Raw genomic sequence first — 15832 nt, 5'->3', positions numbered from 1 at the left:
CATGTAAATAGAAAAACGCGACATATTTGGCCTCGGTGTTGTGACGTCAAGATTCATGAAACTGTTCAACATAAAGTTCAATGGCAGGAACAAATAAACATGAATCGTGACGTAGAAGGGGTGTGACCAATGAAATGACTGTTTTTTGCGGGAATTCAAAATTACAAATTTAAAAATTATTTTTTATGTCACTAAAAATTAGCCATTTTTTTTTTTTACTGAATAGTATTTTATATACATTTATTACGTATGTTTTAAAAAGTGACATTGTCTCATTCACATGCTTGTTCAGATTACAAGAATGAGGCATTGGATAGTTATTGTTTTATTTAAGTAAAGTAAAATAAATAATCTTGGCCTGAATGTCCGCTGCTGACAGTTCGTCGGCTGTTTGTGTCACAACAACCGAGAAGACGCGCAGGAGATTTTTGCTCACAGAAAAGCTTGGAGGCAACTCTTTAATTCGCAAGAATCATTATGCTACAATCAGGATTCGAATATTTAGCAGTAAGCAATATGGAATTAATATCGTCGTGATTGTAGAACATCGTTGTATGTGATTTCCTTCAACTTTACATGTTCTACAGAAAAAACGTGATATAGATTCAAGTCGGAATGATGCGGAGAGATGAATATATTTATTGTGTAACTAAATTGTAGTACTTTTTTTTTATTCTTTGTTTATTAGTTTAAGAAGTTAATTTTACTGTTCATGTAATCATGTAATAAGAGAATCCTTCAATTTGTTTCTTTTTTGGGTGATACCGTGTGTGTTGGATTTGTTCCGACGTTTTGGCTACCATTGCAGGAGCCATCTCAGTTTACCCTGAAGGTGAAGATTTTAGGTTTTCAAAAATAAGTTGAAAATACAAGATTTGTAGATATACAAAAACAAAGTTTATTAGTTCAATAAAATAGGGAAAAAATATAAAACAATGATGTTTATTATACATCAAAACGTTGTAATTTCTAAATATGATTTTTTTAGTAGGTACACAAAAATAAAATTTTGACACAAAAATACATAGTGAAAGAGTACAAATATAAAACTAAACTTCCAAAAAAGTAACGGTCTATTAAAAATCTAGCATGGGTGTAGCATTTTACATGAATAAAAATTTCAGCACATAATATTTATAAAAATCTATATTTTCAAAATACTTATTAATTTAAAATTTAAACAAAAATTGTGCATTTTGTAGCAGAGACAGTGTTATTCAAAAACAACTATTTATTTACGCTTTGAAATATATAAAAATAATCAAACAAACCTTCAACTTGAATTTCCATCACAAAAAACACACGTCAATTAATAAATCTGAGAAATATAGAACAGTTAACACGGTGACTAATAAGCGCACTGATTACTGTAATTAGCACTTCCTTGGATGAACTCACTTTCGATGCCAATATACAAATGAACCCTTTAGGAATACTAAGTAAATTTATACTTTCAGTTTATTTGGCTATTAGTCACTAATTACCTACAGTGTCATAATTCGGACATCAATATTGGAGGTCTGTGTCCTGCGGGGGGACCACCGTGCGACGCGACGATGTGTTGAGCAAACTGATTTCACGTCTGTGTTCAGATCGAGTCATCAGTCAATGAAAAGGGCGCGTGAAGCTTAAATTAGCTTACTTTTTGCAAATTCTTTTGACGGTTTTAAGTTTCTTGATATTAAATTATTATTATCCCATGCAAAGTAAGCCATAATCTATAATATTAATACTCTAGAATTGATTGATTGCATTTGTCTCTTATACTCGCGCACACGAATTTGAGCATTATTATCGTGGGTAACAACGCTAAATCTGGTTTCTGAGGAATGGAGACATATTTGGGATGAGGCTAGGGCCCACAACGGGCGGTAGCGTCACTGATGATGATGATCAACTCTAAATCAGGGATATTTTCGTATGTGTAAATTTGATGTTCTAACGGAATAATAATGATTTTTCTTTATTTTAATATTTACCTTATTTAAAAAAAAAAAAACCATGAGAAAATATATTTTCAATTGTCAATCACAATAATATTTACCGAAAAATTGTGTTTTTTTAAATAGGACACAAGTTGTATGTTTTTTCAATATTATCACAAAAACGTTTAACTCTTGATTATTATTTTTAAAAGCCGTGAGAATATTCTTCAATCGCTTTAAATGGATTACGACGCATTTCAATGACTTGAATAACATATTTATATATTCTCTTTAATTGAATTATTATTTTTGTTGCGATAATAATGAAGTTGTATCCATAATAACAGTGTTGCTAGCCAGTAAATAGTTATAGCGGCTCACGGCTAGCAAGAAGCCACGCCAACAGTCGCGACTCACGACTTCAAATTAAATGCCAAAATTCTCATAAATGAAGGATATGCGAAAATTACTTAATTTTTTTTGAAAGGTACTTATTTTACATATTGAGGATATCTTGTTGGTAGAAATGAGTAAATTAAAAAAAATGTAAGGTCAAAGTCAAAACGCCTACTCAGGTAGGTCAACATAGGCATCAGAGAAAATACATACAGATAAACAGATATATAAATCAACTATTATCAGTATTTCCTTTTTCCACACCGCTGGGTGCAGGAAAAGGAATAAAACCACACACCTAACAGCATGACAAAAAGACTAGACTTATAAGCTACATATGTTTCGATGTAACATTTAGTAATCACTGTAAAAATAAAACATGATAGAATTCATCGGTTTATTATATTTTCATAAAGAAACTTGCGTACATTAAAAAAAAAAAAAAATTCACACAGAGATTTATATTACAAAAAAATGAGAAAAAAAACGTATCCCTAATTCTATGAGGCCAAGAGCCGTATTTGAGTTGGGATACAGAAAAATATAAAATGGAAGCATGCATATTATTAAACAATACTACAAATAAAAAATATTACTTAAACATAAATTTCAATAAATATCTTGACAACACGCTCAATAGTATGCTTTTCAAAATATTATTATTCAGGCCAACAATGTATATTACAGAAGAAATATTATAACGTATCCCTAACTCTATGAGGCCAAGAGCCCTGTGTTGAGTTGGAATACAACATAATAGAAAGTGGAAGCATATACATTATTAAATCATGCTAAATATAAAAATTACTACATTAATATATATTTTAATAAATATCTGGACAACACGCTTAGTAGTATATACATCTAAGAATATTTCGCAGCAGTCTCCTGTATTGGTCTTTTCCCTTAGACAAAATCTTAACTTGTACACTTCTGAAAACGGCTTTCGTTTTGAAGAACTTAAAATGTTCATTCAGGACATCAAACAATCTTTGAAACCAAACAGTAGAAAAAATAAAAATAAGTGGTTAAAAACAAAGATGTTTTATATTTATTTTATTGTAATGAACAATTAGAAAGTTAGTGCTTTAAATATAAAACTAACTAATTACAAATTATAATAACTATGGTTTTCATTCCCCTATGCCCAGAATTTTTAGGTCTGCCAACAAACATACCTTTGATAACAAGTTGTCTTCTTTCAAACAATCTCTGAATCAAATTCAATTATAAACACCTCTCTTCCGCTCCCAATCCCACAAAGTCTTATATATACCATTGTGTCTTTTGACTTTTCTTAATAATAATTTTCTATGCTTAAGCATAGGAAATTATTATTCAAACAATTGTTAAATGTCAATTGACAAATGTCCTTAAAAATGCCCATTGGGCGGATATATAAATAAATAAAAATACACATAGTAAAAAAGCAAATGATTGAACATAGTTCAAACAAGTTCTATACAATTTACAGTGGACCAAGTTTAGCTAGCAGCTTTTCCAGTATTATGCAGTCAATCCAATAAAGTTACTATCACACACTGTATCTACATGTATATAATTATTAGCATTTTCGTCATCTCAACTGCGTAAGGGTCCATTAAAAAGACTGATTACAAAGTTGGCAAAATAGTATTTCTATTATATTTTCATACGTGGCATTCGCAAAAGTAATGTGTAAATTAAACGCGATATGAACGATGAATAAAACCGCACGTGAATAAAAATGAGGAGACTACAATGAGACCAATGGGATACGAGTATTTAGCAAATGCATCGAGAATTAATGGCGTTACTCGCACAAAGCGCGTGCGTTCGAGTAATTTCTTCGCGCATACGATTACCTTCCATTGTATAATTTTCAACTGGGACGTGAGACGCATGACGCAGCATAATTATTTAAAGGTTCGTTCGTATTGTTCGCAGCTTGCGGTTGTAATCTGCTTTAGCAGGTGATATAATTTTTCAGTTTTACTTGCTCAAATATAATATAGAAAATGGTTTAAAAATAAAATTACACCTTTGATCGAATTAGGTGGTTTTGCGATTTAAACAGGCTACTATATTTAAAGTTGCGTAGTACTCCATACACATAAATGCGTTAAAAAATATTATATGAAACACACGGTAGCGTGGGAATTTTATTTTTTGTGATTTTATTCAAACAAAAATACTTGGTTATACTATTCAACATAAAAATTAACAAAGTTATTGCTTTAAATGTAAATTTTAAAAACAAATGGGTTCAAATAAAAATCATAATTTATTAATGTTTAATTTTTTATTTCACAACAAAATTTACAAGTTGCTTATATGAATATAACTTATATTTTCATATGTAGATATAATTACAAGTTAATAACATACTTATAGTGGTAAAAATATTTTACACTTTTAAAAAAATATATAAAATTTATATTTTACGTAAGATAGTAATGTTGAAATGATCAGTCGAGATCACACCGGAAAAATAACTATAACTGTTTAATTGAATGAAATCAAAATGCATTATATGATATTATAGAACTTCAGAATAAGCGGCATTATTGGTGATATGTAATTATTTTATATTAATGTATATTACATGTACATATATCATGTAATTAACTTCATATAAACATGAATTAGGTACCTATGCCTTCGATTAAAAATAATCCTATTTCAATCACGAATTTAATTGAAATAATATTGTGTAAGTATTGAGTCTATGTTTTAATATATGAGTAATTGTCCGCCTCGTACTGTAATTCTCAGCGCGTTTGCTTACCATGCAAGAAGTCTCAAATTCGATTATCTACATGATTAACATGAAATATTTTTAAAAAGAGGTGTTTTCACACTAGAATATTTCACAGTCGCTAGACTGGCATCTGAAATGTAAGACTAATCATCTTTCCTTCATTTTGTAAAAATGATCGAGATACGCTGCAGTTGGTATACCAATGCAATGCCCTATGCACTATTAAATGCTTAAAGGGAATGACGATGAAAAGTAATTGAGTGCTTTATTATTTTCGAATTTAAAGCGAATAGATACTATATAGAAAGTTTAAGGATGATAAAGTTTATCATGTAAATATTTTTATGATGCGTTGGTGATTATGTCCACGTTGGGTATGGTTTCGGGGCTATCAGCAACCCTGGAAACCAGGCTAGATGGAGCGGGCACAGTCTCGGAGTCAGGGTTATCTTTAGGGAGGCTTCGCTGTATGCTCGCGGGAATTGGGGGAGATGTGGGGAGGTGATCGCCAATTGGCTGGAATCCGTTCTCGTCAGCGATGTATCTATATCAGAAGAAAAAGTATTAGAAATACCTCACTAAAAAATAGAAAACAACTTAATATGATATAATTTTCCGACTTGACACCGATTTTTCCAGCAAGTCGGGACATAAAAATTAATATTTGCGCAATAATCCCCTGTTATATTATGGATGTTTCCTGGATGAATCCGTGTAGGGTTAAATTGTTCTGACATTTCTATCTCCTTAAGGACTATCTTCAGGGTAAAGTATTTGTCATGAAACATTTAAAAAACAACAATACATATGTTGACAACAGTGATCGTGGAAATTAACGCACCTCAATAGTTCAAGCAGATAGACACATTCTTTGAAAAAAAAAATAAATGCATACTGCAAATAAATCATATTTTCGTAATATTCAGCATATGTAAATTTGGTTTTTCCTTTATTTTTCTTTTCTTTTCTTTTCTTTTCATAGTCATGTCATACCAAATATATGTGTTATAAACTTTTTAATAATTAAAAAAGGAATGGCCCACGCTCAGACGCTGTAGTATTTGTGGGCATTTTTTCCAACTCATGTTACAGCTTAATTTTAAGATGTATTTTTCTAGTCTATTTTTGTAATTATATTTCTATTTAAATAACATATGTATTCAAAAATAAACAAATTAATTATTTATTTTTTTCGGTGTTAGTAATGCAGTGCCCATTTACGTCTTTTGTGAACGTGATGCCCTTTGTATGTACGTCATAATTTTTTTATTATTTTCTAATATTTTTTATATTTTAAGCGCCCTAACCGAGATTTTATAATTAAATAAATTAAATTGGTTTATGTATTAGTAACTTGCGGAGTGATTAACTTTACAAAAAAAACAAATACAAAATTAGGAATTTAAAAAAAAAAATTAAAAAAAAAAAAACTAACAAAAATATAATGGGACTCTAACACAAAATGGCTAAATGACCGAATGAATTATTTTACCATTAAAAAACTCTTTTTCTAAATTTGGATAATGAAGAGTAAAATGTATCAATAGAACTAAATTAATATAGTCTCTGTCAAGTTTATGTAGTCTTAATAGGCAATTATTAAATATCTATGGACGTTTGGACAAAAAAATCTTCATTTCTATTCTTGCTTGCACTTTTGAGTACGTGTCTCAGTTGTAGTCCCATGAAATTGGGATACGTGACATTATTTACATACATGTTATGAATAAATAAACAATTAGAATTAGGGGTTTTCAACTAAAAAAAATAAATCCCTGAAATAATAAAACATGTCAAACGATAGCATTATATCACATCAGTAATGAGATACGAGTCTGGTTCTCTTTTAAGTTTTTATTCTGAAATCCTTGCAGAAAGGACAATCGAGAAAGGATTTTATGATTGTCATTTATGTTTAAAAAATATATCCGAAATCAGGTCGAATCTAATCATCGATTTCAAAACGATTCTTAAAGGGTTACCAAAAGTCATCTAGGTTTGAAATTTATTTTATTATTGAACAAGCAATTTAAAAATATCTGATTATTGTAGAAGTGAGTGAATGCCTGATTCGTATCAGTTAATTTAGTAAAATGTTAGAAAAAAAACATAATTGATTATGAAGCACGTCATCTAATCTTCAAAGATTTCTCTTGCTTGAAATTATTATAACAAGTGACATAAAAGCGAAATTTTAATAAAACATAATTGCTTTATTTGCATATTTGAGTAAGAAAATAAAGTTTTTTTGTCGTTGAATGAGACTGTTATTGAATAAATACATACTGGCAGAAATATCAAAATTCATTACCATTAAATGGTTAAATTCCATGTACTTTTCAGCAAATAAAACGCTTATGCATAATAATTATAACAACAAAATTTTCAAAAATTAAAATAAGCATATTGATCATAAATATGATGGAACATAATTGTTAAAAAATAACCGTAGGAATAAACCTCCTAAAACAACTATTAAAATTCATCATCATCATTGTTCCCTTTCCGCACATAATAATGCATAGGGCACCGAATTGGTACATCAATCGTAGCATTTCCTACATGAAGGTAAGATGATCAATTTTACGCTTAGGTACTAGTCTAAGGACTATGAAATATTTTACTGTAAAAACACCCTTTTAAATATCTTATTTTTAATTTTTTAAGGAAGAACTCGCCAAGCCTCTTCTTTTAGAGGCTTGCAGCAGGTAAGAAATAAGATATCGAAGGAGCTTATGAAAAATATTCCACAACACCGAGACCAATTGAGAAAAAACTGCGGGATTCGAACCCGCGACGCTAGTTTCACAAACTACGCCACGACGCCTGTCATTTCATGTCAACAATGTCGGGAATCGAACTCGAAACCTCTTGCCGGCCTCGTGGTGTAATAGTCAGCTCCTTTTCTACCAACTACTAAAATTGACAATTTTAATTTTAAAGGCAAATAAATCATTTTTACAGCAAATAAAATTATTTAAATAAACAAAGTACTGTTAATTAAGACTTAAACATCAACTTTAACTCCACAAACAAATTAAATAAAAGTGCAGTCCATAAATAATAATATTAATAATTTTTTGTCACATTTGTTTTGGTTTTACTTGTTTTGAATTTTTTTTTGTTTCGTCCTATTTTTTTTTTCGGTTTTGCTTGTATATTTTTGGTAGTAACGAAGTGTTTTGTTCTTTTAAATATTTACATAAATTTTTGAAAATTATTTTACGCTAAGCAGAATTGCGTGAATTTTATGATTTTTTTTGTCAATAGTGTTTTTCAGTATATTGAGACATACTAGGTATTTAACAAATATCTTATGCTACGTTACCGAGAGATAAAATAGGTTTTTCTGTTTTTTTAGGTACGTAAGTACTATGAACTACAATCAAATACCGAGCAACTATTTAAAAGCTAGGCAACACCGACCATTTGTTTTTCCTGAACGCAGAACAAATTTAGCTCTGATGACACCTGTGGGGAAAATGATTAGTCTGTTGAACAGCCTACCGATAGAGGTGGATATTTTCCACACTGGGATTACCAGTTTTAGACTCTTCCTCTCTAACCATGTATCATACTGTGTAATTGTATTTTAAATATAAATATTTTAACTGGCAGTAACGCTGTCTCTTAAAAGCAATTTTGAAAATGAGGAAAATCAGCATGTTTTGCGAAAAAATCTTAATTGTTATTTTCAACCTATTTCTGAAATTAACACTCATTTTCTAATAGCGTATTTTGTATTTTTTTCTTATATATTTAATTTTTTTTTTTGCAAATTTGTTCCTTAAATCCAAGCCAAGTCACAATTAATCAGAAGCTTTATGTTTTTTTTAAGTAATGGGAAATTAAAACTAAACATAAATAATAGAATTTCATGACATTGCTATGATGTCACTTGTATCTATGTATGTGAATATTTTATAAACTTGTGACATTTGAATGAGAGGGATCCGCTAATCTATTTTAGTGACAATCACAAGGCGCAGGCGTAGCAAGCAAAAGGCGATTATGTTACGTAAATATATACAGCTGGAAAATTAGAGTTAATGGACAATTTTATTTTTTTTTGCTTTGGCTGTAGAGACAAGTATGAGTTCGTTGTGCAAGTGAGTTTTATTTTTAAAAGTATTTAATTTAATATAAAAAATATGTTGAAAATGTGAAATTGATGTATTAGTTAAAAGTTTAATTATTATTTATGCAAGCGAAGGATTAAAGGTAGCCTTCATCTCCAAGGTTGGAGACAGAGACAAGTCACAGCCTAAGATCTACCGACTAATAAGTCTTACCTTCTTCCTTTGCTAAACAATGGGGAAGGTGATTTATATATTAGATGACCGAGACTAGCTTTAAAGTAGCACCTTTTTATGTTAATCAATATGCCTATCAATAAACAAATCCACAGAGACTGCACTACTTGCATTGACTGACAGAGGAAAGAAAGCTCTTGATGATAAAGAAATTGAACTTTTCTGGGCATTGAGAGAGCTTTTGATAACACCTAAACTGAAGTCATTACTAATGGAATGACGAAACGAGATGTTGATCCAACCACTAAAACATAGATTAAGTTAATGCTATCAAACCGAACCGTCAAGACAACACTTTTGCCACCATAGAGGTATCGCTAATAAGAGGCTGTCCTCAAAGAAGTATTTTATCACCACTTGAATGAACCTATCGTCGTTGATGATCTATTGTGCGAGCTCAATGATGCAAAGTTTTTGAATCAGGGGATATGCAGATGATTTAGTGTCGATTGTGGGTAAATGCCTGAGTACCATATCTAGTTTCAAGCAAGTGGCCTTAAAGACGATTAAATGCTGGTGTAGCAAGACTAAAATTTCATCATCCCATTCACCAGGAGGAGGAAGTTAAACTTCCTACTCCTTCAAATAAGACTGCATTTTTTAGGACGTCAATTATCTGAAAATAATCTTAGATCAATGACTCACTTGGAATTTACACATACAATATGTGAGCAGAAAGGCCAAAATCATACTGGTTGCTGCATGGTGGGAAAAAAATGGGACCTTAAACCAAATGCTGCACTTCGGATAAACACAGCCATGATCACTTATGGATGCATAGCTTAGCAAAAAAAGATCAAGAAAAGGTATGCAGTGGTGAATTATCCAGTACAAATAATGGCCTGTGGCATTGCCACTAGAACAATGTTCTCTACTCCAACTACAGTGATGACAGAAATGTTATGCCTAAATTTTCTACATTTTCATGAACAGATGAAGGTTGACATGAAAATGCTACGTGTATTGGATTCGGGCAATACCAACTGTAAGTCTAGAACTATGAGAAATTCTCAGCAATACCTCATCGAAAATCCGATACGAGCCATGCCATTGGATGTCAACGACTATGCAATTCAACTTCCAAAAGCACTTCACGGTTTTTATAGCTGATAGGGAACAATGGCTGCCCGATAGCCTCACACTGAGCAGGAAAGGAGACATTGTGTGGTGCACCGATGGCTCCAAGAAAGATGCTGCAGGTGCTGGGATACATGAAGTTGGACCCACTAAAAGGTTTTCCATTAGCTAAGACCCACTAAAAGGTTCTCCATTTTCTAAACGGAACACCACGCCGTCTATGGCTGGGCACATGAAAATTTACGCAAACGATACAAAAGCAATAGAATTTTTATTCTCTCGGACAGTCGAGCTACTCTAAAAGCACTAAGCTCTGTCGATTTAATTCTAAATTAACCTTGGAATATTATTTATGTTCAAAGCATTAACTTTGTGGTCAGACATTTTAATTTATGTTAATATTCGCATTTAACCACTTAACGACTTTTTACGACTACCGGTTTCGAGACGTATCCGTCTCTTCGTCAGTGCACTCACTACACCAACATGCAAATACTAAAATAAACTTTCACACACCATCACCGTGGTATACATAATATTTAAGAAAAAAATCATAAATTACGTATAAAGTTTAAGGAGATGCTGACACCATATACACCTAATAAACAATTTTTTTTTTTCAATATAGCTTACTTTTTTATTAAAAAATTAACATATCGTATAACGTTCGAAATCTCAGCCCCTTCTCTTCTTAACCCCCCTTACACATCCTATAATATATCACTAAATATTATTAACCTAATTTGACTGCATGTTTGAATATAGTGGTATTTGCATCCCTTTTAATTCTGCATGTAATTTGTGTATTTTTTAGTAAATACTTTTTATGCTACAGTGATGGTAAAGGTGAAAGCATTTTTTAGTATCAGCATGTTTGTGTAGTGAGTGTCCTGACGAAGAGATGGGTACGTCTCAAAACCGGTAGACATAAAAGATTGTCTTCATGTTGCAAAAAAATATTAAGATACGCCGCAATAGGTGTAACAATGCAGTACCCTATGCGCCATTTAGTGTTGTTAAGTAATTTACCATAAAATATAGTGAGTAGATTTTCAGAAAATGATACAAGTGTTTGTATGATACAAAGGTTCAATAGGTAATAAATAATTTTCAAATCAAAATAATGACGAAAATTTTCAGTACATATAAAGTAAGATGACTTAATTACTTCAGGCTGATGGTGCTGCCGTCTGGAGCAATGTAGCTGTAGGAACCTTGCTGAACATGGATCTCTACATTTTCTGGAGCATCCTTCAAGTCGGCATTTTCTGCTGTTCTTTTGAAGGGCACGATCTTGGTGAAGCTAGACTCTTCTACTTTTATTCCGTTTCCTGACTCGAAACTGTAAATTAACATGACTGTAAGTAATACTGTAAAAATAATAACTAATTATCATAGGCAATACATTTTGAAACACGACGAGATCATCATTTTTAAATAGGTTACGAGAATAAATCGCATCAATATTTTTACAACAATGTTAGTGACCTCCACGGTGTAGTTGTTACCTTTTAAAAGACTGTGGTAAATAATCCCTTTGCGCGCGGTGACGTAACATCGTTTAACCACTAGTAAAAGACGGATTATTCTAAAGTTCAGACATTCGAAAAGAAAAAAAAACATTGAGACATACTGTTTTATAATTTTTTTTCCATAAATTATGCAAATAAATATATATAATTTAGCTCTGTTATGGCAAAATAAATTTAAAATCATATATCCGCTCATATTATGCGTGTGCGTTCCCTATCACAGTCATCAACCGACTGAATCTGTTTTACACAACACCGCCACAGAATAGCGTCTCTGTCTTCCTTGTTATGAGTTCTATCTTCGTGCTCCCTCTTATATAGATTTATTGCTGTATTGGTGGACGTTCATTCTTCGCGTAGCAAGAATAAATATTTTTCTAATTAAAATCCAATTTTTAATTCCATCCCAGAAAGCACGATAATTTTGCTTGAAAACAAGATAATTTTTCGGTGCAAAAATGTAATTTTAATTATCTTGAATATTTTTGGCACAGTTTTTTTAAATTATTAAATCCTTATTCGCCACCAATGGTGCGTAGGGTACTGTATTGGTAAATCAAATATAGCGCAGGTATATCGATCATCTGTTACATCAAGGTAAGGTCTATTCAGGTGCAATTCTAAGGACAGTGAAATATTTCATTTTGACCCAGGACCTCGAGAGTCCTAGACGAAAGCGCTAACCACTACACAACGATGCCAACTTTTCTCTACTTGATTTTCTTTTTCAAGTTTTCAACCTGAGAACTGCAATCTGCAAAAACACTCTTTTAAGAATCTGGTTCTATTTCACGCATTTCACCTCATAACTGCGTTATTCATCTTTCCAAATACAGACTAGGTACGAGTATTTAGGCGATTAAATTTTTTAGAAGAAATTGTGTGTTTTTCTGATTCATCAATTTTTTAAAATTTCAAAGCAATTTTTGATTCGTCATCATCATTTCCCTACCCACACCCAGTGGTGCATAGAGCACTGTATTTCAATTCCTATTGCAGTGTATAATGATCATTTATGTTATGTGGGAGGTAAGATGATCATTCTAACGCTTCAGGTGCAAGTCGAGGAACAACGAAATATTTCACTGCAGATTCACTTTAAAAACTAATATTTCACATTCATTGTGACAGGAATCGAATCAAGAACTTCCAGCATGGTAGGCAAAAATGCCAATCACTACACTACGATGCGAACTTTTCTCTACCTGAATTTCCTTTTTAGATTTTTTTACTCGAGAGTTGCCATCATGGTTTCTGGTTCTATTTCACATTCCGAACTGTATTCTTCTGCCGCTTGGATACATTACAAAAGGTGCTAAGATGATGTATTGTTAATTCATATAGAGGAGGTCATTTGCTAATTATTGGACTTTGCTTTTATTAAAAAAAGTCTTATAGTTTGGGAGATATATCATTTTTTATACTTCATTGAGATTTTTCCAAAATTCAACTAGGGTTAAAAAAATAAGATATTAATCTTTTTTTAAAAAAAAGATAAACAACTAGAGAACTAACTAAGAGTAGAATAAATTCTTAAAACACTGCATTTTTTTTAGGTTGAATTTTATCGTAAAGTTTTTTTTTTTAAGTTTTTTTTTTTAAAGCGTAATATTTTATTTTTTAGTCCTAGTTTGAGGGAAGTTCTAACGTATTTTAATCACAAATGTTTATGACTACCAAGAATTAATAAAAAAAAAGTCTAAAATAATTAATAAACTTAAAGTTCTGAATGCTTGAAGGTCAAATTTTGGAAAAATCTAAATAAACTCCCAAACTATAGAACTTCAGTGAGGGAAAGTGAGATCAAATAATTGGCAAATGACCTCCTCTTTGTACTAATTTGCTATGGCGGGTTCAGTTTCAGTCGTCCTGTATATAAATATTTATATTTATATAATACTAATTATTTACTGTGTTAATACCACTTACTAATTTATTAAATAACGAACCATACAATAATGTTATCAAATCCACAAATCAAACTAAAAAAATAATTTGCATCTACAGAATTCGAAGTACTAAGAAAACATCTTAACATTGTGATTTTAACTGACAAAATTATCCAGAATGTTTGTAAGCAAGTGCTTGATTTTACCTTCCTCGGAAGTTTATCAAGGTAAATATATTTCACGTAGTTATAAATATTATCTTTACTATACTTAACTATACATATCATCTATTTATACATATATTTCTAATATTTTATTTATATCACATTTTAGTGATTTTCAAAGGGAACTTTTAAATATAAGAAATGTGAATATTTACGCATAAATAGAATCGTGGTATATCGATCGCTTGTGAAGCTTATGATGAGGCAATGGCGGGTCGAAAAGTGATAATGTCTTAGCTTTAATATTCCCAACTTTGAAACTTCTCCATATTTGTTAAATTATTTATCAATCAATGCCATGTTCCCTTTAAATAATTTGAGTTTTCTGTCACAAAGAAAATAAAATGAAAAACCGTTTAGAGAGGGCTGCGAAAAAAAAAATACTACAGTTACACAATGTGTAAAGTGGCCACTTAAACCAGCCAATGTCAGGTCATAAGCCCTGTAGATGCCTAGACTTCTATGTTACCTTCTCTGTTGTAATATTTTAAATTACAATAGTTGATTTTACATCACACAAAGTGATTAAATATCATCAGCTCACAATATTTTTAAATAAACTTTAAAAGTACTTTTGAATAATTATGTTTATTACGATAGAAAAAAAGTTCTAAGGATAAATATATGTTTCAAAAAACCTGAATTTGTATGAACCATCAGGTTCAAATTCCTCAGCCTGTGAAATGATGGAGATCGGGGTGACTTCCTTCAGGTCAGCGGGCTTGGCATCCCCCTGGGGGGCAGGGGCGGCGCGGGCGAGCCCGACGCACAAGACGAGTAATCCAAAGCTCCACATAGTGAGTAATTGTAAACTTACAGGATAAGCTAGTCGACTCGACGTGTGCACTGAAGTGACAACACCAACTTCCCGGCATATTTATATGGGACGAATGTGTTTGCATTGTTAACCCCTTCCCTTCCCCTGCCAGGTCTGCTAAGTGATTCAGCCTCAGGTCCAACTATGCGTACATACTCGAGCACCACAACTCATTACCGATCTCTGTTCATACAAACATAGGCTTTGCTCGAGTATTAGTGAGAGTATTTATGTATGTGACAGACGTAGATGTTTGTATAAAACTGTCGCGGTCGGATATGATCGTAGATTGAGATTCACGAAAATAATATTTACTTATTGCGAAATTTTAATTTTATTATTTGAGTATTCCAAAGAATCGCGCTAAGCGAAGGTGATGTTTCTCGATGAACACAAATCGACACAGGATCGCATCGAGGTATAATATTCATATTTTATTCATCAATGTTGTCTCTGCGCCATTGTTTAAATTAGTTTAACAATCATATTAACAAAATATGGTCATTTCGTACCCCACCGACGATCACTTTTTAATATTGGAAATATATCAAGAGTTTTTACAAAATGGAAATTTTTGGATAGGGAAAATCCGCTTTTGATGGCAAATCACCTAAATAAGTTTATGAATATGAATTATTAGATCAGAAATTGAAGAAAAATAAAAATGTAAACTATTAATAGTATTTAAGAGGACTAAAGTTGACATTAAAGTTTCGGCCTTATGGTGTAGTAGTCAGTGGGTTCGCCCACTATGCAAGAGGTCTCGGGTTCGATTACCGACATAGTTGACATGAAATATTGATTTAAAAAGGTGTTTTTTTGCACTAGAATATTTCATAGTCCCTGGACTGGCACCTGAATCGTAAGACTGATAATCTTACCTTCATGAAACTAAAATGATCAAGATATGCAGTGATTG

At 31.6% G+C, this 15832-nt stretch overlaps 1 protein-coding gene across 1 annotated transcript; it reads right to left on the bottom strand.

Moving 5' to 3' along the window:
- Nucleotides 1-4583: 4583 nt before the first annotated feature.
- On the bottom strand, nt 4584-14959 carry LOC148285544 (endocuticle structural glycoprotein SgAbd-4-like). Its single transcript, XM_088243796.1, has 3 exons — nt 14735-14959; nt 11620-11793; nt 4584-5605 (listed from the first exon to the last, which is right to left on the bottom strand). Exons 1-3 carry the CDS (start codon nt 14890-14892, stop codon nt 5404-5406), a joined length of 534 nt encoding a protein of 177 aa, XP_088099922.1. The 5' UTR covers nt 14893-14959; the 3' UTR covers nt 4584-5403.
- Between the last annotated feature and the right edge of the window lie 873 nt (nt 14960-15832).

Source organism: Micrasema longulum, unplaced genomic scaffold (assembly GCF_059751315.1).
Source record: "Micrasema longulum isolate JH-2025_06_02 unplaced genomic scaffold, ASM5975131v1 h1tg000024l, whole genome shotgun sequence".
Classification (NCBI taxonomy): Eukaryota; Metazoa; Arthropoda; class Insecta; order Trichoptera; family Brachycentridae; genus Micrasema; species Micrasema longulum.
The sequence above is the reverse complement of the archived record's forward strand: the minus strand, read 5'-3'. Positions and strand labels throughout refer to the sequence as shown.

Bases quoted from the DNA above. Each gene is read 5' to 3' on its own strand.
- LOC148285544 (XM_088243796.1), bottom strand. From the start codon at position 14,892: ATGTGGAGCTTTGGATTACTCGTCTTGTGCGTCGGGCTCGCCCGCGCC. The intron at 11,794-14,734 runs GTTTTTTGAAAC...GTTAATTTACAG, and splicing joins GATGGTTCATACAAATTCAG to TTTCGAGTCAGGAAACGGAA. The intron at 5,606-11,619 runs GTAATTAAGTCA...CTTCTGATATAG, and splicing joins GGCAGCACCATCAGCCTGAA to ATACATCGCTGACGAGAACG.